Raw genomic sequence first — 23,912 nt, 5'->3', positions numbered from 1 at the left:
ACCTTTCTGGTAGAGTTGCTCTCAAGCCAATCTAAGCTTTACTCAATCATACTAAACATTAATCCGTCACATTAAGCTGCAGGGTCTACAGATGTACACAGCCAATGCTAGTTAATGTTTTCTCTCCGTTGCTGTTCTTCTACTTCAGACGGCTGTTTATCAAAGCTCTTCACTGAAGTTCAAGTAGCCCATTCACATCTCAGGTTGAATCTGTTTATTCTGCCCCCCGTCAGACTTGCCTAACGCAGTTATGAAGTGTTTTGTAACACTGACAAGAAGCAGAAACTTAAACAGACAAATGTTGATTGAATGCTAACAGGGAATTGACCCTGATAAAAAAAATAACATTCAAAATATAGCCTCACTCCATAAAAATATGAAAACATTGTTCCAGCTGGAGATACAAACAGTACACAGTTAGGTGATAGAGAAAAAACTGAAGTACTGTGCGATGAGTATTTTCAGTAGTTAGGAACTTTAAGGCAGAGTTTAGGGTTGAAATATCACCATTTAGTCTAACTTTGTTTTTAATGAGTATTTCTTTTCTAACTTTGTTTTTTCAGTGTTATTTCTGATGCCCACCTTAACGTTATAACACTTGAAGTTCATAGAAATGACTCCACGACACTTTGAATTTGACTCCAGTGGGTTTGAGTCTTTGTAATTTCTACGCAAAAATAATACCCATGTTCCTGTCCTAAATTTCTGTGACTTTAAGGGGAGTACTGGCATTTATTTTTTCTACTTAAAGCACCACTGTCTTCTCAGCATTCTTTTTCTCAGGCTGGCATTTGCATAATGCCAACCTGCTACATGTTAACTTTTTCATTGTGCTTTTATATGCAGTTTTTAAAGAGCTGTGTGTAAGCTGACAACTAGATTACACATTTTAAAAAACAGAAACCACATATTCGTTTTAGGCGGGTGCCAGTGCCAATTCCTGTTGCTTCTCTTTTGATCAACAGTTTACGAAATTGAAACATCACTGTAGCGATGTAGTTTTATTAAAACACTTTTTTTTAAAAGCTGTGTTTTACTTTGTCTTTAACTGATAATTTCACATCTATATGAAGCAATGCTGCACATCAGTTAAAGTCTTTAATAGTCATCTGTGAAACGGAATAGAGTTCATGTAATAAAAGTGTCCATTTTTGGGATTTTGTATACGTTTCTCCTATTTCAGAAGGCAAATAAACATATTTCAGATTACCATTCTGAAACTACTGGCTGTTGTGCAAGAAAAGATAACTGAGTCGGTGCTAATCACTGCTTCGTCTAGGTTATTTCACAACATTTAACCTAATTAGATTCACACCTGTGTGAATATTTTTTAGGGTAAAACCTGAAGCTCACTACTTGCTGGTGTGAATCATAGTGAAATCCAAACAAATCTGGAACAACATAAAACTTTTTATTCATTTTTTTTTAATTTTGTGAAATTCATTTAACAGAAACTGCTTTGCTTAGGGAGTTCAGTGACACCATGATGGCCAAAAATACAGAAATTTATTGTTTTAGTCTTGTAAATTGAAATAGACCTTATAATGCGGTGGATATCTCTATCTGTTTCTGTTTTCTAAAGCTTTTTGGGATTTTTATTGGTGAAATGCATTGTTTAGCTAAAATCTACCACTTAACGCACTGTTATCAACATCGAAACAAAACTTTACTAAAGTAGCCTGAAAGGCCACACTGAGAAGAATAATCAATTTCTCTAAAAGGTATTACAATTATTTTGTTGATCTTAAATGACCTAAACTGGGAAGATTTACTTTAATGTCAGACAATAAGGAAGAAAACGTTATCTATCTTAATAATTACGTAAATATCTGATTTAACTGTACATACATTGGCACAATCATTCAACCACAGCCTTATTTGTTTTATTGCCATCAAATTGTTGATGGCATAATTCTGGTTGGATAATATATCCACTCTTCCACTTCTTGGCAGAATTTGTAGAGTTCATTTGGATTAGTTGTTTTGTTGACTCAGTACAGTCTGGCACAGGACTTGGACAATTTTCCAAAATGGTTGAGACCAAAGCTTTGGGGAGGCTTTTCAGAGAGTTCATGACAAATTGAGCAACACTAAGACATTCAAACTTTATTTGAATGTCTGCTTAGTTTTGAACAGTGTTTCTGGAAAGCTTTTTAAATTGTTCCTATTCTCCTGTGTCAGAAAGTTACTTTGAAATTTTATTTGAAATTCAAAACAATTTTCTAAACATTGAAAGGTTTTGACTTTCTAACATATTTGTCTTTCTCCCATTGAGTTAATTAACTTTTACGGTAAAAATAATCAGTATAATTTCTTTATTTCTAATGGAAATAAATGTGGAAAAATTGGAGAGAAAACCATGCAAACAAAAAACTTAAAAGTTTGATGCCAAATGAATAAAAATCTGAGACGCCTCGGTGGAAGGGGCTGCTGCAGAAGGCCCTAAATCAACGCTGGCAGCGCCAAAGCTTGTGCAGCAGCAGGCTGAGGAGCAGGTGGGGAGTCACTGTAAATGGTACCCCATCCAGATGGGTGGGATCAAATGATTATTTTCAGATTATCTGTGATGCCACAATGAAGCTAAGCAAAGATGGGCATCCTTCCTGTTTGTTTGTTTATTACATTGCGGTATTTTAGCTGAAACTTTCATCATCTGCGGCTTATAAATGCAAAGCAGAGGGAATTGTTGAGTTTACTGCTCTGAGGAAAGGTTTGCAAAAGGCTTTCAGTACAGAACGTTTACATATGTTCTATGAGGGAGTCATGATCGCCGATCAGTACTGAGTTCAGGTTTAAAGTTTCTGGATATGGGCAAAACAAAAAGACAATGGAATGCATTATCCCATCAATGTAGGTATGGAAATACTGCTGTTAAATGTTAAGGTTATACACATAAATTAATACTTTAACACAATTAATTAGGTTTTATTAGAGCTGTCATTCCATGTTTTGTTTCACTGACATCAAACTACTTTAGATGCATTTCCACTGCAGAAACATAAGAACAAGAGTTTTATTCTGGCATAGATTTTCTCTTCCTCTGGGACCAGATCAGACAAAAGTAGATGGAAATCTGCCACAAAACTGGCAGAAGAAACTTTTTAGATGGACCCTGCACTAAAAGTCGGGTTGGTATGGAGAAGATGCCAACCATTTCTTATCAGTTGAATATCCTGATTTCACTGTAGTCATCTCCTCCTCAGGATTGTTGATCAGTCTCTGAATTTAAGTTTGAATGGATTTCTGTGGCTCTCTGTGTCCATTGTTGCTGTTAATATGAGGCACAGGATTTGTACAAAGTACTTCTGAGTCAAATTGAATTTGAATTACCTTTCAGAGCGTAGCCACTATGAAATTGCCATGAATTACTACTTCAGATAGCTGATAGCAATCCCAATCTCAACCCCGATCTTCCTTTCTTTCTGGTAGTCTGGATTGGTGTGATTTGTTTAAAATCCAATATGCCTTCACAGTTCCACTGGGTTTTTAAATGGCTTTAAACTATATTCACTGTGAAGCAATCTGAAGTCAATATTGTAATTGTCTGATTTTTTATTAATCAACCTTGTAGATCAACTGTCCAGTGACAGTTAGCTTCACCTTAATTGGCTTATTTTGTGCTAAAAGTTTTTCTTAAAAGTTTTTAAATCATCTCCAGCAGAAAAAAAGTAAACAACTTTTTTTACGCACTAAGAAAATAGGCTAGCCAAAATAGATATCCGAGGTGGAGCATCCAATTTAGTGTTTTTTCATACTTATTTTGCTATTTATGGAATTTCAACTGCATCAAACCTCCTCTAGTTGATTGTTAACAATTATCATGATTACCCTGATGAAACCTGATCTGAATAATTCTGCACTGAACAGAAATTCATTAAAACACAGTTTGCTATCTGTGTACCTTTTACTGATGTTGGAAATAAACAGCTATTTCACTGCTATTTCTGTGTTTAGGGCAGAGGTGGGCTGGTCCTCCAGGGCCCATGTCATGCATATTGTAGATGTGTCTGTGCTGCACCACACCTGAATCAGAAAATTGAATTACCTCTGTGGTTTGTTTCCAGATTTAAGCAGCTGATGTTCCCTTCATGCAAATCAAGTGTGTTCCAGCAGGAAAACATTTAAAACATGCACGACCCTTGGGTGGAGTCTGGCTTCAACACTGCTGTACTTAGAGAAGCCAAACCTAGAATTAACTTTTCATGGAGTTCACATTACTTGAACCACAGGCTTGATTTGTAAGACTTAAAAAAAATAAAAAGTGAAATTTCTTCTCAGCCTTTTCTTTATGAACCCTATATTTTATAATGCTTCAATGATGTTTGTAATGGATGAATGCATGGTAAATATTTTCATATTAATGAAAAGTGCTAGTTCTAGTACTGGCAGATTATTTCACTCTCAACATGGAAGAAATATCTTGATAAAAGTGAAAACCAGTACGTTTTATCTGTTCATATAAATTGCTGAAAAGTTGCTTGTAAATTTGTTTGGTCTCATTTCAAGTGTACTAAGACATTTGCACAAGAAACTAGACCAAAAATATTTGGTAAAATTTTGAGTTTTTGCTGTTTTGAAATGTCTGCACAGGTCAGCTTATTTTTTTTTTTTTCCAAATCCAGTCCTGCTGGTGCATCATCACTGCCATTTTATAAAATACCAGACCCAGAACGATCCAATCAGATTAAATCCATGCACATCTCATCTTTGTCTTTCAAAGTCAAACGACACTTTACGATTAAATCATCCTGGAAACAAGATGAGATATTTCAGCTAAGAGTTTTGGGACATTTCTTCAATAAAGTTTAAATGTGACCTTCCCACATCAGAGCTCAGTGGATTGAAGTAATAAATAGTTAGAGAGGAGACATGCTCAACAATGTGTGGGCCTCCAGAGTAATGAGGCTCTCAGGGTCTCTGCTCGTCTGCCAGCCCTGTTCTGTGACTGGCAGGGCGTAGACGAGCCGTCCTGTAAAAACGCTGCTCCTCTTTACAAGCCTGAACAGAAAAGGAAGAAAAAGGCCATTTTTACCCCTGCTAATTGATACAGAGCTGCTGCAGGTTTGGACCCATCTCCTTCACCTTCTACCTTACGTTGTTTTTGATTTAAATCTAAGAAATAACAATCAATATTTTGACTGACAGAAAAGTCTAAATGTGGCCGTGTGGCTCATTTTAAAATGGTGATAAGTGAATCTTGGTAACAGATACCAGTCAGTCTGCCTGGAAAATTTGCTTAACAAAGAGATTAAATTAACAGATTTTAATTAATACCATCAGACCTACATCAAAGCAGCTTTAATCAAGCGAACCTCTGGGCCGACAGAAAGAGAAGAGTCCTCACGCAACCTTTGTTTTTTTTTTTGTTTTTTTAAATTTAAGCTCTCAGAATTCAGAATCGGCTAGTAAATTAAACTAAAAGGGCATGCTGTTCCTCTACCACAGGAAGGCAATATTTCCATGGACAAAACATCTTTATTTTTCCAGGAAGACTCCTAATTCAGACCCAGGGTCTTTGTATTGCTGGTTAGCGCTCTGCTCAGAAATCCAACAATAACACATAAGAGTGGTTTTGCTCAAACCCATTGTCCACAATTTGCATTTCAGCTCACCCAGGCAGCACTAATGGGATGACCTCATTGTAACTCATGCTGTTATCTACTTTTTAACAACATCCCTGGTCTGCAGAGCTGTATGGCCTAATTAAAGTATTGCTCTGGTACAACAGGGGAATCGAGCATTGATTAATAACACATTGAGTGGCCCACAAGCCTCGGCTTTTATTAGATAAGACCACAATCAAGTCCACAGGTCTCAACGTGGTGAGAAGTGATATTGAGCACATTGAATTATCTGATTACAGAGAATTAATCAGATCTCACATCAGCTACATCTGACTTTAATTAGGCCAGAAGGTGAGGTGTGAAGGTGATTGTAAAGGTTAAGGATTGCTAAGGAGAACATTTTTTAAATCTCTGACATAATTAATAGCTTCTGAATGTCAGTATACGGCATATAATCGCTGCTGGCTTCGAGAAAGGCATATTTAATTATAACAAGAAACAATTTAGCTGCATCCAAAGGGATGAAGGTTTCTGGACACTGAAATGCCGAGCTTTCCAGGCTGCTGCGTGGATTAAGTCGAAATCTATTGTTCTGCTCTCGTGTTGCTAAGATAATAGCATCCTCCATCTTGTGCCATGAAGCTGAGAAGCAACATCACCTGAAAAGAAATCAAGCCAAGACTTCAAATTCTGTCATTGCCAACAAGCAGAATGGAGCCAGGTTCAATCTGGCAGGATGCTCCATTTGTATCCCCCCCACCCAAAAAAAAAATCTTTTGGCAGAACAAGCTGACTCACTTGGGATGCTCTGAGATGACAGCGAGGGAAACTGGGAACAGAGGGTGATGGATACAAAGCGGGGCTGGACCTCGATGCCTGTGCTGTGGAGCAGATGGGCCTCCATGCTGCTCAGCCCGGCGTCCCTCAGTCCTCATCTGTCGTCCCAGCCTTCACAGGAGCGTTCCTGCGTGCTTCCCTCACTTTATGTTGGGGGATTTTTCTCAAAGAGTCTGGCTAACTGTTGAGTTATTGTCTGCAGAGCCGTCCTGGTTCTTGAAGCACTCTGCCTCCATGTGATCTTTGGAATTCAGTTGGTTCTTTACGAAACTTTTCAGTGGTTTTTACTTTGTTTTTATTTTCATTTCTGTCTGTTTAAAGTCACTGAGAAGTGTTTAGTTTACTCGTGCTTATCCAGACCTAATAAATAATCCGTCCTTTCAAAGGTAACGCTGCAAAAACACTAAATCTTACCAAGTCTTAATAGGCTTGAAATAAGATAAAAATAATAACCTTTTAACAAGAAATAGGAGCTTATTTTAAGTAAACAGTTCATGAAAAAGCGCCAGTTCTACTGGCTGATTATGTCCCTTATAATAAGACATTTTCCCTATGAGACAGTGATTAATTTTTGAAAAAGCAAATCATTATCAAAGAATGTTGATAATTCCAGTTATTTTATAATTTAACGTTACGCTACTACTAAACTTTCTGGCCTGAAGAAATAAAATGATTTGATTAGATTGTTTTTTTCCAGTTGGCAGAGAAACTTAACTGGACTCCTGGTTCTCTTCTTCCCCTCAGTTGACCTACTTGCCTCCCCCGTGGGGAGAGTGCGAGTCCAAAGCTCTGGAGTCGGGCTTCTTTCAGGTCTACAGCGTAACGGCCTGCAGGATCGACTGTGAAACTCGCTACATTGTGGAGAACTGCAACTGCAGGATGGTGCACATGCCAGGTAAGCATCTCTGTTGTGTTCTGCGATGATGTATCGAGCGCTCATTCATCAACAAGAGTTTTCAGCAAGGTTGCAGTATTTTCCAGGAGGTTTACCGGCATCATATTGATATGACAAATCAATACTGGATTAGTTGTTGGCATTTTAAAAAGCCACAGGACTACAAGGTGTACCTGGGAGGTTCAAGGAGGCTGTTTCTCACAGAAAAACTCTCATTCATTCACATGTTTTCACTTCATTTGTTAAGTTTTCCAATAAGTTCATGTTTAAGCGTCAAGACTGATTAAAAGCTGCTGTAATGTACAATATTTATTCTGTTCCCAGGTGACGCCTCCTACTGCACCCCTGAGCAGTATAAAGACTGTGCTGAGCCCGCCTTGGGTAAGTCATCCTGGACACACACACACACACACACACACACACACACACACAGTATCATGGTTTATGCATGATTACAGCCTCTGCAAATGACTTAGCAAAGACTGTTGTTGAGATGATTTTTAGAGAAGTGAAAAATGAAGTTAAAAATAAATACCTGGATTATAAGAAATCACTACCAAACAATCTACTCAGAGAACAATTAAAAAAATACTCCTGCTCTTTTCAGAAACTTTTATTACATTCTGTGGTGAAATCAAATTGCACTAATAAAACTGCAGGTATTTCAGAGTATTTTTCCACGTATCACTGCCGAAGTGCATGAGGTTCAGATGGTAGCCATCTTAATCTTTCCACTTTTGTGTGAAGGACTCGAGTCTGTAACCAGCAGCGGAGTCGACAGGGACCTCAGTGTTAGAGTTCAATTTAATGCATGGATAGTCAGAGAGATAATGCATCACAAAGCCTGGACTGAAGTAAGTGGATGGAGACATGTAAAAGGTTTTAGGAGAGTTAACTTCTTCCTTCATATTCAAGAATTCATATTCAGGGATTTGAAATGCACCTGGATGAAGTTCAGATCAGATTTGGTTCTTTTTTTTTTAACCTACACAAAAAAGGAAACAGGTAAACATTCACAGAAAACCTGAACACAATCACTGAGGTTTCATCTTCAAAATCAGTTTTCTGTTTCTTTTTTTCCTGAAAGGAGATGAAGAGATCTGAATATAAATATATTAAATAAATAGATCCAAGTGTCAATTTCAAGAGTACGGTATAAATATGAAGCAAAACAAATTAAAGTCACTAAAAATGCATCTCTAAACTCATACAGATGTCATTAATAGCACATTTGATGTGATTTAAATTGGTTGGTTATTAAAACCTCAAAGAGTTTAAAAAAAAAGTAATAATGACATAAAATTTTGGCATTACAAGCAGCAACATTTACTAAGAGATGAGGAATGTCTGCCAAATGAAAAATGAACAAGCTGTATAATGAGTCTCTAGATGGTGTCACCTTTAACTGAAGGAGAAATAAATGCCTCTGTTGATGTGGAGACTCAGGCTGAAGTAAGATTATAAAAGAAAGAAACAGGAGATGTGGGGAGCTTTACTTTAGAGAGAAACTGGAAAAAAGCACAACCAGCACAGAAAATTTACATTTAGACATCATTTTATCTGGAGTGCCAAAGACTGATCAAATGTTCTTGAAAATAACTGTGTGAATAATTTTCTTCTTTATTTGGGAAGAAGCAGAACAATCGCAATAAATCTTATTTTGGCTTTGGTTTGATCCAACTTGTGCATAAATTTGCCACCTTTACATTTAAATTATAACCATTTTAGTCATATATCTGGGTTGTTGCAAATCTACAGATAATCACAGAGAAACTTCTTACTATTTTTATGCATCCATAATTATATGATTTTTTTATATGCTGTATTTTTTAATAGTTCAGCAATATGGGATGTTTTTTTAAATAAATTTTTAGATGAAGCCCTTTCTTCTTTATTTAAAATTTAGTTCAAAACATCCATAAAAAATAACTGAGGATAAAGGATTATGCTGCAGCTTTGTGGTGTGTGTATATTCTCATTTTATTTCAAAAATTCTGAAATGAGGCAAAAAATGTTCAGGAAAAAAACTTCATAATTAATATTGACTTTGAAGAAGCAAATTGTATATATTTATTACAGTTATATTTTACAATATGGTTGGATATTTTTGATGCCATTTGAAACCTTCCTCGGGTAATGTTGCAGCACGTCTCCATGGAAACGGCTCTTTCTACTTCTGGAGGCCCTGATTGTGGATTTTTTAAATGATCCATGAGGAATCTTTACCCTCATTACCTGTCTCTGATACATTCCCCCAGGTTATGTCTTTGGCATTGATTATGAGACACGGCCATGTTTGCATGGCCAATTTTTACAATTACGGCTTTTTATCTTGTGCATGGTTTGCTAAACTATGTTACTCATTCATTCGGAGGCAGAAAATGAGAGGCTGCTGAAGCTCTTTGAACCCAGAGCACAGATACAGACAGACATAAGAGAGAGAGAGAGAGGCATGCACAGGTCATGAAGTTTTATGATGTTTGAAACAAAGCACTGAATTTGTGTATTTTAGTCCACATCCGATTCACTGAACTACACTTTTTCCTCCCTGTTGGAAGCTGTAAATATCACACTGAAACCTGCTTCAGCAACTGCTTCAAATGTAAAAACTTCCAGCAACACGTCATGCGTATGTTTTGATTGCGATCCATGTTATTACTAACCCAAAAGATTTTATATATTAAGTTTGCAGCATCTGCTAATGACATAAACCACAAGTTTATTTCACTTTTAGCATCCTTGAAGTGGACTGATGAGTTTATACATTTAGCAGCATCAACAGCAGATACACTTGAGTCTAATTCATATTCTTTGCAGATTGTTTCAAAGTCACATGTTGGAATATTCCTGCGTGGTCACATTTAGGTTCTGATAGAAAAGCATCAAAATATCAGGCCACCATGATAAGGATGTGATTGCTGTAAAGATATTCCAATTAAATACTCAAATATGCAATTTTATTGATTGATTTTTAAAAATGAAAATTAAGAGCAGCGGAAATGTCAGCTCTTCGATAGAGGAAAGCTGTTGCAGCATTTTTTGGGGAGCGAGTCTTTGAAAGAACCCCACTGTCTCCGTTGGAGGTCCTGAGCCGCGCAGGCTGGACTCCCCTTGATGGAGAGCAGTTTGTTCCGTGACCTCTTGACCCCGACTTATTCCACTTATCTCCACATCCTGTCCAATAAGTCTACCTTGGCCTTTCATGACTTTATCGAGTGTGTTGACATCCCTGGTGCAGATGTTGCTCCCTCAGCAGACCAAAGTGGAGTAGATAAGACTTGCAACTGGAGATCTGCAGCGTACGTTTCCTGCACAGACTAAAGAATCAGTTTTCTTAAAAAAATAGTCTCCAGTCCAGCCTGGTGTTATGGTGCAAAGTCATTTAATCTAACCTAAAAACAGGGAATTGTTATGACGACTAACACTCAACCCAAAGCCAGAGCATCACTGCTGCTCATCAGCCTAGTGTCAAAAAATAACAATTAATTGCCAAATGAAAATAAACTCTTATTTTATTTTTTGCATTCTCCTATAAGTCCTGGCTTAATTAAAGCTTACGTAACAATATGAATTGTTTTGTAGAAAATATATATTTTTTGTAAAAATGGGGAAAAAAGGTATTAATAACTTGTTTCAAAAGTTTACTGAGTGGTTTTTCACCCTGTCAACTTACACAAGTGGTCAAAACACCATTAGTGCAACCTTCTCTCCCCTCGCAGCTTTCCGTCTGCTCAGCCCACACTTCTCCCATCAAATGGTGAATTATTTCTGCAAAGCCAGAAAGGTTTCCAAAACGCAGAAAAAAGGCAGCCAAGGGCAACAATACCTCCAAGCGACTGGCATCAAAGTTGTACACTCTCCCACACCATAAGGATATTTAGTGCAACATAATGTGACTAAGCACTCTGAAGCAGGAAGTTGCACTATATGATGTAGGAAGGCAGAAAGGTTTGGTGTATTTTCCTGCAGTCGGTTTCAGAGGAGGCTGCATGCACCAAAGTTTATTGGATTTTTATACTTCTGTAACTGTGTCCCTTAGGGTTTGGAAACAAATCTTTATTGTTTTTGTAAGAGGCTGCTGCATCTGTTGGATTCTAACATCTCGTTTTTCTAATCTTCCTTGACTGAATATGATGCAGTCTGCCCGATAATTGATTGCGGTTTCTGCACCAGCAGCTCAGTGATCAGTTCTTCAACTATCAGTAGTTCTCATCCATTCAAGTTGCTTTTGTTTTCTATGAGGTAATATTCCAAAATATGCTGGGATTTAAGTTCGCAAAGTAAGAATACTGTAAGGAGCTTATGGTAATTTGTTCTAAGTAAGAGAAAATGTGTAAAGAAAGTGGACAAAAGGTTTCGAGGCTCGGACAAAGAATCAGCCATTTACATGCGCAGAGAGGTGCTCCTGTGAACCCAATAACGTCACATTTGAATAAAAACTAAGCCACCACCGTGGAGCTGTATTAAATCCTCCCTCTCCCTTACATGTCTGCGAGGCCCCGGCAGCTATTATTGCACTGTGGGGGGGGATCTGCCTTGTGCTCTGTGATCTGCAGGTCTGCCACAGAGCTGCTAGAGTGAGGCGCAGCCCTGAAAGCATTAACCCATTTTTATTCTCCATTCAAAGAATAACCAGTGAATTTCCTGAAGGAAAAGAAACACCTGAAATCCATCGATTTCTTAAAACTGTATTGGATAAGTGTTTCAGTAATGACATCTGTTTAAACAATTTTCAAGTCTTCAACTTCAGTGAAGGGTGTCTGAGCTGCAGACACTTCAGACGGAGCTATATTTGAAAGGCTTGTGTCTCTTTGCATTACAATCATCGCTGTCTGAGTTTTCCTATAGTAAGCTGAAGGCATCACACACAACTATCCACTGAGGGAGTTTTTTTTTCCATCTTCAAGCTGCCAAAGCAGAGCCCTGAATGTAGCTTTCTGTGGCGAAAATTTGTTGCTGTCAGGGTGAAGGCTGTTTCAACTGAAGCCGCTCCAGGGCATGTTTGTGTTCACAGCTTTACATTCTTTCCCTCTGTGATGCAGACTATGACTTACGCTGTCATTAGAGCTTCTGCGGAGCAAACATTTACACGACCTGAGCCGCTGTGTAAAATGGGGCAGTGTTCAGCAGTCATGTTTGCTCTCCTTCTGTCCTCGTGTTGTGTGTGTGTGTGTGTGTGTGTGTGTGTTTTTTATGCGTGACCTTTGAATTCAGGTGGAATACAAAAGCGAAATGTCAGATCCACTTGGCTTTCTGAAGCTCAGAGCCTGTAGAGGCAGAGGCTGAGAGAGGCTACTTTAGTCTGAAACTGATCTGTTTTCCATGTTTTTAATATTTGTAAAAAAAATAAAATAAAAAAATAAAACCCAGCAGGCACTTCACTGTTTCTGTGTAAATTTACAACTAAAGCTGAAGAGTACATCTTGATTTAAAATGAGCTATCTAAGCCGAGTTATGTTTCTGTATAGAAAGAAAATAAGGTGCTGAAAACGTAATTAACTGCAATTAGATGCCTCTCATGATTATTCTATGAATTATTAGATTCATAATGTCACCCATCTGCCAGGAAATGGGACAAACAGATTAGCAGCGTTGTCAGAACTCTGTCGGCTCAGTAAAATCAAAGCCTCCATCCCTCCTGACCCGTCTGAGACAGTAATCCATGCATTTATTACATCTCGGTCGGATTACAGGTGTTAATCAGGCATTGCTAATGGGTCTGCAGGCAGTAGAAAATGGAACAGCTCCTCCTGACTGGCAGCAAACGGCAAAATGACACCAGCCCTGGATTAGAAACCTTGCACCAGCTTCCTGTTTATTACAGAAATCAGTTTAAAACTGTATTTCTGTTTTTTAAAAGTTGTAACGACCGAGTCTTACGCCTCTAATCTGATCTTCTTTGCTATTACAATTAATCTCTTGTTCATTGATTGTAGAGACAAGTCCATATTTTCTTGTCATCTAATCATCTAATCAGCTTGTTTCTGCTTAGAATATATATATTTTTTTAATCTCTTCACTTCTAGTTAAACTGGACATCAATATGTGTTTTATGCTACTTTTGATCATTTTGCTAGCTTTAGTTGTCGTTCACTAAGTGAAGCACTTTGGTCAGCGTCTTGATTCGATTTTTCTAATATTAACTTGAAGTTTTTATTGATGTAAACGTATGACTTTGTGTGAAATTTCCATAAAATGTCAGAATATTCTGACATTTAGTCCTGGCTGCCTTCTTTATGGATAACTTCAAGTGCAAAGCTTTTAAATCTTACAAAGTCAGGCAGCGTTTTTCAGTCAGTAACTGTCCTAATTGATAATATAATGCATCAACGACGCTCTAACAAGGCAGACACAGCCGGCCAGTCGTAATTTTGTTTGCACGTCATTGCATTGTGTAAAATACGTCCTCACTGTGAAGTCATTACCTTTTTACTGCCCTTGTGTAACCAACAAATTCAGTCCTTAATGCTCCAATAAATCTGGAACAGAGAAGAAACTGTTTTTTTGTCCTTCTCCTTTCATTAAATGAACATGCACAGTTTTTATAGTTATTAAATTAAAGACCATTTTTTCAGTTTCCACACTCTAAATATAGATTTTTATTTTGTATAAAAATATAAAATCTTACTGAAATAAAACACAAATTAAAATGCCCTGGATGGCCTCAGCTGACAATTGATCTTCTTACATAATTTTAGATTAATGTATCCATTGTTTGATCTGCAAACGACTTTCCTTTCGGCCCTTTTTATTTTATGAGATTTTATTATCAAATCTCAGCCAAGGTCCTTTAAACAAGAGTTATTTTTTCATTGTTATATTTAAAATGTCTCAAGGGTAGAAGGCCTTAATGAAATTTGCACAGGGTCAGCACAATATTCATGAGTCCATCAGAAGCTCCGAATTAATAATGTGATGGGACCCGGACAGCTACAGCCTTTTAAAGCGGGTGTGTCAAAATATTTATGACACTAGTACTGATGGAAAAGACCGACTATGCGTCTAAAATGTTCCCCATTTCTGTCAACTTCATCCCATCCATCACCAACGCATTTCATTTTCACCGCCCATATTCCTGCGTGGCCATTACCCATTTCTGTCCAAAGCCAAACTGTCGGCTGTGGAGAGCAGCAGCTGCATGTGCAGGACGCCGTGCAACATGACCCGCTACAACAAGGAGCTGTCCATGGTCAAGATCCCCAGCAAGACGTCGGCGCGCTACCTGCAGAAGAAGTTCAACAAGTCAGAGAAGTATATCTCGTGAGTAGTTGTGTATTTCTAACAGTTTGACTGCAGCAGCACCGAAACATTTAACGTTTAAGTAATTTATTAGGAAGTAACAACTCACTGTTTTATTTTTTCAGACGTTTTAGTCAGTTTGTTAAAAGACGATTTGACTTGCTGTGAAAAGTTTAAAACAAATATATGTAATAAAAGCAGCTCATTAAATATAGCATTACAATTATCAGCCTTCAATGGATCTAAGAGGCATTGCATATAGATCATCTTTTATTGCATTTATTTATAGTTTTATTTTTTATTTTTTGGCTGAGGCATTTAGATTTATGGAGTTTTACAAAATCTGTTTTTATTTTTAATCATAGAAGTATTAAATATATCATATTTTACTTAGATTTCAAGTGACACCCAACATAAGAAAGTGCATCGTTGTGAACATGAGTTTTTTCTCATTTTTACATGTTAAAATCTAATAATTGTGTTATGCTTTTCTAGTTATCCTCCTCTGTTTAGCACTTTGTAGAACCACATTTTACAAGCCTTTTGGGATATGTTCTGACACACTTTGCACATCTCCTCTCCTGATTCCCAATTTAGGTCTGAACTTTGACTAAGCCACTCTGACATGCTTAGTATGCCTTGGCCTTAACCTGTAAATAATATAAAAATTGCAGCTCTGAGCGTTTGTTGTTATCATTCTGCTGCAAGGTGAACCTCTGGCCTCGAATTGAGTCTTTGCAGCCGCTGACACATTTGTCTGCTTTAATCCACTTCACACCTTCACCTCTGACCTTTCTGCTGTGATTCTTGGTCTCTGTGCGGCTTTCTAACAAAAACCTTCACACAGCAGCTGGATTTTACCGAGATCAAATTACAAACATGTGAACACACACACCATTAATAATCATGAAGGAAATTGATTCCAGAGGCTTATTTTAAGTATATTTTGAATAAAAAGAGGCTGAATAAAAATGGTTTTATTTGTAAAAATGACACAAAATCTAAAAACAGATTGAAGCTTATGATCAGAAAAAGTTTTAAGGGTTTGAAAGCTTTCGCAGGGCACTGCTTGTCCAACTGTGATTACCTGCCAAGCATCAGCTACCGGCTCGTTCTCCGTCCATTCGGTTAAAAACCGTCGATCATTACGTTTCCAACGTTAGAAAAACTCTGACTATATTTCGTCTTTTGCAGAGACAACATCTTGGTGCTGGATGTGTTCTTTGAAGCTCTGAACTACGAGACCATCGAGCAGAAAAAAGCCTACGAGGTGGCAGGATTACTGGGTATGTCTGCCGGAACGGCCTTCGTTTGCCAAAGCTGGGTTCATCGCTCATTCTTTTATTAATCTTAGATATGCATCCGATCACATTAATGGTAATGGCTCACCTTGACATTTTTGATTTATTTGGATTTTATCACTTCTGTCACAGCAAGCTTTTTATTAGATTTTATTTCCAGAACTTTAAGTTCGATGGATTTCTGTGTATGTTAAAGGTTTGCAGGTCCAGAATGAACAATAAAAAGGGAACTATTATCCAAAACTGCAGAAACTGCTCATAGAACACGTCCTTTAAGTAATGCCAAGGATACCAGGAGTAAAATACCGATAAATAGTTGTTTTTGCTTTCTGCCGCCTTCTTGCTCGAAGCGCTACAATAAGCTAGCTCAGTGTAAAAGAAAATAAATACATTTTTCTATTTGTTAATCTTAGGATTTGAGGTCATGTGGGCTGTTTCTTCTTTTTTCTTACTGCACCTGCATCTGTCTGCAGGTGATATTGGAGGACAGATGGGTTTGTTCATCGGAGCCAGCATCCTCACCATCTTAGAACTGTTTGACTACGCCTATGAGGTCAGTGACTTGACTTGTTTTTAGTTTTACACACTTTCTCCAAAATCTGTTTTTAGAAAACAATATTGTAAAATCATCATCATGGTGAAATGAAGCTACATGAAGCAGTTTTAATGTTTGCATACCAACCACTGTGATAATGTCTTGAAATGATTTTTGAGGAGCAAAATCTTTCTCTTCCGGAAAGTAATTACTATTTTATAAAAAAATAAAATCAAAAGTGTGGAACAGTGATGTATTTGCCGTTTAGTTTCCATATTTTTAAAAAACTTTTCTTAGGATTTGAGCACAGCAGAAGCTTTTGTAGAGTCTTATTTCAATGGTTTGTTTTTCTGGCTTTGTGAAAAGCTAAAGCACCGACTACCAGAGCAGCTGAAACCAGAGTCAGTGTGGCTCGCGCTAAAAGCAGATAAAAGCCGGACTTACTTTAGAGCTGGCTGAGATGAAGGGCCACGGATTGTAAATTTCTATTACGTTTTCTCAACTGAATGCTTCTTTTTAGGGCTTTTGTGTTTCTTTCAGCTTCATCTTTTTGTCTGATGAGCAAATAATTGTCTGCACTTTTTGAGATTTCTAAAATTCAGAGAGAAAGTAATTGCAAAGATTTTTTTTCTTCTTTTTTTGCTTTTATTCTGATGGCATAATTGAGTCATTGATATCTAAAACCCTCAAATCACCCAGTTCTTTCTCTCCAAAGCTGACCTGTAGAGCTTTTGTTCTGAGTTATATTGGAATGATTTCTGCTTTATATACCATCCTTGCTCACCTCGACTACAGCCAAGTTTCTCTCTGCACACAGTATGCAATTGTTTAGATGCTTTAACACAGAGAATCTCTCTGTGTTACTTTCTGATCTACAGGTGGTGAAGGACAGATTACTGGACTTACTCAGCAGAGAGGAGGAAGATGAGAGTCATGCTGAGGAAGTGGTACAAACCTTTGCATATTCATTTCCAGTCATTTATCATGTGGATTCTCTGTAATTTCCTTCAAACTTTGTTCTTTTCTGTCTTTGCAAAAGCAGGAGAAGCAGAAGCATGAAAAATGAGTGAACAGTTAAACACTTTTTAGCTTAAAAAACCAAAAACTCACCCTGTAGATTCTGGACCGATCCGTATAACGAAACCCATGCGTCATCATTAAGATTCGATCAACAGGATTGTTGAAGTGAACGAAACTTCAGCCCTGATAACTTACAACACGACAAGTCGCTCTGCAGATAATTTAGATTCTCTTCTCTGTTCAAGGCAGATAGAAATGAAACTGTTGCAGTTTAGGCAAACTAAATATTCTTAGTGACAGAGACAAACACACCGCCTTCTGAATATTCTGCCTGTGTTGGTTTTTGCAAATAAAACAACGGCAGTGCAAATATCGCAGACAGGAACAGAAGAGTCGGGCACACAAAGACGTAACCGACACGGTTTGATCTGTGTTCAGATACTATTGTTGGATTTCGGAGGTCTTCCCTGGCACTCGGCCATCATTTCTGTCTTTCTCACAAAATGAGATGTTGGTTGTGTTTGTGCCGTTTTGTGTTTAGATCTGAAAAACAGTTTGTTTTCAAGTGTGACATGAGTTCATTTATCTCATTGTTAGTTCGTATGAAAAGCAGGAGCTCTACATGGAAACAGTTTTTTATTTGGCAGGAAGTGAATTTAATATTTTTTTTGATAGTATTTTATTAGGATTTATTTTGAATGTCTAGACCTTATTAAAATGCTTTTTTTTCTTTTTAAAGAATGGGATTTAACAGGCATGTTCCTGTGACATTTTTTCTCTTAAAACACAAGACTAAAACTAAGCATTGATAGTTCTGTAGCATTATAAAATTACATTAAATCATATTAATGCTTATTATTATTTTATAATGACTATGTTGTTTTCATATTGAGCTTTTTCAGAAATTAAAAAATAAATCACATTCTGGGAGACATCTCAACATTGAATATTTAAAAATAGTAAAAAAAATAGATTATATGTAGATTTTTTAATTTTTTTAAATTAGTAAAATAAAAATATTTACGTGAGGAAATTGTACAAGTGTTGTATAAATATTTTCTGACCATAACAGAGATTTTTCTAAGACCCCATATGTAAGTGAGAGTTTTGTTTTGACTTGATCTGAAATTCAGGTTGGACACTTTGACACTGAAAACAAAAAACGTTCTTGTAGATGAAAGTTCAAATCTGAGGAAGGCACACATGGCTAAATGGCTTCGTCTTGGTTTCTTTGACTCAGAAGAAAAGTAGTTCTCATGTTGAAACATTTGGTCCCATGAGTATCTTACTGTTCTCATCTTGCCTTTTGTAGCACAACTCAAACTCAAGAATATTTCTCTTAAAGTTTTGCTTTGTTTTCTCTATGTTTGGTTTTGCTCTCCATTCATTGTAGCAGAGATGCTGAATGTTTCTGCTGATTTGTTGCTGTACGAGCCACAAGGTGCTGCGTTTGCATGCTTGTTCCCACTTCGGCTCGACACCTTTTAAAAGTCTTTCCATCTTTCCTTCTCAGAGCTCCTGTGACCCGGTGGCAAACCACTCAGAATCCATCAGCCACACGGTGACAGTCCCCCTCCAGACGACGCTGGGCACCCTGGAGGAAATTGCCTGCTGAAGCCCGCCCCCTTCCTCCCCTTCAGAGCCACACATACCCAGCAGCGAAGAGAAGTCCGCCTCCACCGGGTTTTGCTACAGATCCCTGTTGTAGCATCCTGCAGTGGGACTGAGGCTCCGTCACAGCCCTCTGTCTGAGGCACTAATGGGGATTAAGGAGCTGTCAGCTGGATTTCTCAGCTTTTTTCTCTCACCTTGGACCGTAGTGGTGGGGGGACAGGAAGCCTCCGCTGTGCCGGCCCTTCGACGGGGTTTCCACATATATGCACAAAGAATATCAAAGACTGTGTGGGACGCATCCCTACTGAGGGGTCTAATTCTTCTGCAGTATATCTATGTAAAAATCAAAAAAAGAAATGTTGACATGTTGCTCACTGCCAAAATAGCTGTTCAAAACTGTTCTCCAAACTGCATGTGTTGATCTATCTTGTTCTCTTTGCTGATACGTAGGCTGGACTTGCAGCTTTACAGTACATGTGTGCCATTTTGTCTTTCTACCTGCAGGAAAGTCCTGTGCTAAAGGCCCAGGTGAAGAATCAACCTTTGAATGTACAGATTGAACAGATGGTTGTCAAAGTCACCAGTCATTATTTCAGTACTGTAAGAGAATATTATTGGTTTGGTTTGAGAAGAGAACTTAGGCTTTACTTTTTTCCCCCAACAGAAAACAGTCAGATATGAATATTTTTCTGTTTCGTTCTCATGCTGGTTGGTTTTAACAGCTGCCAGGTTTGCTGTGTGACTCCTGTAGCTTTGAGTTTTTATTTACACACCTCACTGAAGGTAAGTCAGACCCCAACTATGAATTACCAACTCCTGGCTGCCGCATCTCATTGGAGCACTCAGCTAATTGACACCACGTCTAAATTATTAGCTTGCCAAACAAGGAGTTATGTACACAGCGGGATTGTTTGGGCATTATTTGATTAACAGAGTGTCAGGGTGATGCTTAAGGTTGACTATTATTATGTTCCTTTTTTTTTTATCCTCAACCGAAAGATGAAAATCACAAGCTTGTCAATTTAAATCTGTATAAAACTTCAACAGAAGCACCATGAGGAGGTGGGGCGACTTAATCCGGTGGGTTTGCTGTGTGAGCTGTAAATATGTTTTTATTTTTGTCCTTATGAAACGGGTACCCAGCAAACACACCTGACGCTGATCGGAAACAGCTTTGGCTCCAGGTGAAGAGGCGTGGTCGTGTTTTTGGCGGTTCCGCTCAGTCTGCAGTTCTCAGTGTGATCTGCGCTTCGGATTGGCTGCTGCAAGCATCACACGCCCTCCTCAGCTGGATCCCTCAGAGATAACCAATGGCTCTACACCAAAAGCTCCTTTGAGACTGTTTGGAAGATTTAGTGAATCTGAATTTTCTATTACCAGTCCGTGATCATCCTAGCATGGTCTCCGTCATCAGAATTAGTGCGCGTTGCAGGTAGGAATGAATTCAAGTGCTTTGTGAGAGTTTGAATTATGATTTCCCATCTGTGTGGCGTAGCCTGCTGTCTCTGTGTTCTCTCTCATGTCGTGGCTTCTGGCGAACACGGTGCTCTGCTGGCCTGGGGGAACGCGACACTGATGCTTCTTGCCGTGGCAACAACACTGGCTGTTTCCTCTCTTCTTCTTTGGCTTCAGTTGTTACTGCAGGACAGCGTTTTTCTCATTGTGTGACGCAGCATACAGTGTGTGTTTCTAATGTGAAATGATTAAATGAAAAAACATGTTTTACAGTCACTTGTCTTTGTGGTTATGACACACACACACACTGAAGACCAGCTGATTTATCTAAGTATGACGACAAGTGGAGGTTCTGGTCAACCCACCATGTAAAATAGTAAAAAGAGGAATAATATTTATATTTTCATACACCTAAAGAAACTACCTTAACAAATGGAAATGGATTCCACATATGTGTAAGTTGAATGGATGTCACCAGTAGCTCTGCGAATGAAAGCTCACATCAACACAAAGAATTGGCTGGTTCAGCAGATGATTTATGATTCGCTAAATTAATGTTGGCAGAGCTCTTTTGCAAAAGAGCCTACAGTCGAAATAAAACAAAAGTCTAAATTCGTTTTATCCATATAAATGTTTTCCCCAAAGAGTCAGAAAATGAAAAAGTAAACTTCTGCACACAGTCAAACTTTGATAAGTTTAATATTGTGAGGAAGGTGTTTTTATTGTTCTGTGTCTTTTAAAAGAACATTGCACCTTTTATTGCAAGTGATGGACCAGGTCACAAAACTTTGGTTATTTGGTTTGCGTACACAAGTTCATCCTCTTCATATTCCACTGAAAGGCTGATCACAGTGGAAACTAATTTAAATACAATGACATGCAAACAAAATTACAATTGGGCATTAGCTGCATTTCCATTGACGTGCATATTTGCACAATTTGACATTTCGAAAAGAAATTTGACATTTAAATCAACTTGTTTTTTGATGAAGTTTTGGTGATCTGAAGATGTTGTAAAAGAAACACAGTTAGCAGCTATTTTATCAGTCACAATAATTACAGATGAGGTGGCCACTGTGAAATACAATTATTTAGTTTTCTAAGAAAATCAGCACATTTCAGTTTCAGTCCACAGTCCATTATCTGCCTTTTCATTAGAGTCAATTTTACATGGGATCTTTTCTACTAACAGTCTACAGCGAATGCATATTTTGTTCATGTTTCTTTTGAAATAATAATAGGATGAAATACAGAAAACATTATTCACTTTAATGTTGAATAACTTTCAACATTAAATAAAACTGAAAGATGATACAGGTGTTCACATTTTTTTTTTTTTAAAGAAGTGACTTTCAGAAAATCCCCTGTTCATTTTCCTCACTTTGTAAGCATGTACAATATGTTAGGTAAGTACAAGGACTGAAAATAATAACAATAATAAAAAATTCTGGACAACTTTTGATTGATACAATTTTAAAAGATTGCAATCTGTTTCCTTGAGGCAAAGTGCAAACATATTAAGGCGGTTTGAAATGTATTTGCTGTACTTTTTGAGCGGTCCAGTGCTGCATATGGACCATCATCGTCTACTTACTCTGGAACTTCTTAAAGGCATCCTCACCTGTTTCTGCTAAGATTTATTTAGGTGACTTGAGTCATCAAGGAAAGGACATTACCGAGTTTAATATGAAACCTTTTTACTTGTTAATGTAGATCATATAACTTGAATGGACAGGAAGTCCAACAGAATGATTTTATCTTTTCTTTTTATCTTTTTATTACTTTCTTTTTATTTTTCTTTCTCACTGTTTAAACTTATGTAAAGCACTTTGAAATGCCTTGCTGCTGAAATGTGCTATACAAATAAAATTTGATTGATTGATTGATAACTTTTGAAAACAAGAGATTAAGTTCTAGCTGGGAGAGATTTCTTATTTTCAGAATTTTGCTCTCCAGTCTTAATTAAGGGAAATAAGCTGTTCAGATGTACCAGACCTTAAGTGCAAATAGGTGACTGAGGAGTTAATTCACTTTCAGCAGCATTTGTATCATCCTTTCAGTGTTTTTATTGACTAATTAAGGTCCAAAGCATGGCAAACGACACTGGAAAAAAAGTATTGCACAGAATAACAATGTTTACCTTTAATCTTGCTAATATGCTTTGATTTGTTGACGATCAAAGACCAAAATAACAGCAGTAAGAACCAAATTACGCAATAGTAGGAGCAAGAAATAATTTTCGAACCTAGCTCTTTATTTCTGTGAAATTAAATTATTTTCTGCTTCTATCTAAAGAAAACAATATTAAAATATTACATCAGTGATGAAAATATTTTTATTACAGAAATGTACACTTAGTGAAAAGTATGTTAAAGATAATTTAGTCTGACAAACACATCAGAACACAAACTAATTTATTAAACATGACTGCATATCCATTCTTTAGTTTCTCTTTTCATTCTTTGATTTACCCAAGTTGCAGTCTTACTTCGTACTGTGAGAGGAAGCTTTCTTTAAGGAAATGAGGTTTAAGATGAAAATTGCCTCATTGTTAGATGCTGAATGAGTGTGGTGATAAACTGCTGCGTGGGGGAAATTATCCTCATGGGCCTTCGTATTTAGTTTAAATTCAGTGCATGGCATCAGCATCATTGTTAAAGGTAACTGTTATGTAAAATGGCTCATTCTTGTTTACACAAAATGATATTCCACACATCTCTGGGGACTCCTCTTAGAGGCTGGGCTTCAGCCTCTCTTCAATCTCAGTTCGTTTAGTAGATATCTATCCGTCGGAAATTGCCTGCAGGTCAGGGGTAGTGCATCAGCAACTCATTGAAAATGCACTGATTTCCTTAGTGGGGTGGGAATTTATCCATAGCAGAGATGCATAGGTCCTGAAGACTATTGTGGACAAGTTATAATCAGATTTCTTATTCTTTCTGCACATTTCATGATTTAGTTTCGCTTCATAGGTGCAGAAAAAATATATTTAAGGATTAAAAAAGTAGACTTTGTAAAGGTTTGGTGAAAGAAAATTATTTTTCTTTTTCTGCAAAATAATTCTTCTTTTATTTTTAGTTTTTGTTCAAGAAAGACGTGATGAATTTGGATTTTTGTGTAGTTAAAAATCGGACAGGTCTGTGGAACAAAGGTGCTAATTAGCAGAGGTTAAAAAAAGATGGTGTGATGGTACAAAGTTTTCTGAGGATAATAGCATTGTCCAAAAATGATTCACAAATTATTTTTTATATATGTAGTTTGTGGCTATGGAGCTATGAAGCTATGAAATATTTAAAAGTGGTCTTGTTTAATAGTTCTAAGTTTTCACTTAATGATTTTTTTTTTTTTGGCAGACTGCAAGTAAAAGTGCCTAAAGATCCAAACCCAAAATAATTCTTTGATAGGTTTTCTTTTATGTGTCGCTCCAACACTGTTGCATGTCTGCAGTTTGG

General features: G+C 37.4%; 1 protein-coding gene across 4 annotated transcripts in view; it reads left to right on the top strand.

The window, feature by feature from the left end:
• asic2 (acid-sensing (proton-gated) ion channel 2) overlaps positions 1–23,912 on the top strand; it is a 371,338-nt gene that overhangs the window by 335,754 nt on the left and 11,672 nt on the right. For 3 of the 4 annotated variants that reach the window (XM_007567690.2, XM_016679461.1, XM_007567689.2), the window contains 7 exons: positions 7,146–7,296; positions 7,621–7,677; positions 14,403–14,556; positions 15,730–15,821; positions 16,310–16,389; positions 17,250–17,318; positions 18,905–20,736. In XM_007567690.2, coding sequence (XP_007567752.1) covers positions 7,146–7,296; positions 7,621–7,677; positions 14,403–14,556; positions 15,730–15,821; positions 16,310–16,389; positions 17,250–17,318; positions 18,905–19,006 — 705 coding nt within the window. In that variant the 3' untranslated portion in view covers positions 19,007–20,736. Of the gene's footprint in view, positions 1–7,145; positions 7,297–7,620; positions 7,678–14,402; positions 14,557–15,729; positions 15,822–16,309; positions 16,390–17,249; positions 17,319–18,904; positions 20,737–23,912 lie in introns of those variants that run through there. The other variant, XM_016679462.1, reaches the window with a different exon arrangement.

The sequence above is a fragment of the Poecilia formosa genome, unplaced genomic scaffold (assembly GCF_000485575.1).
Source record: "Poecilia formosa unplaced genomic scaffold, Poecilia_formosa-5.1.2 Scaffold212, whole genome shotgun sequence".
In the NCBI taxonomy this organism is placed as follows: Eukaryota; Metazoa; Chordata; class Actinopteri; order Cyprinodontiformes; family Poeciliidae; genus Poecilia; species Poecilia formosa.
The sequence above is the reverse complement of the archived record's forward strand: the minus strand, read 5'-3'. Positions and strand labels throughout refer to the sequence as shown.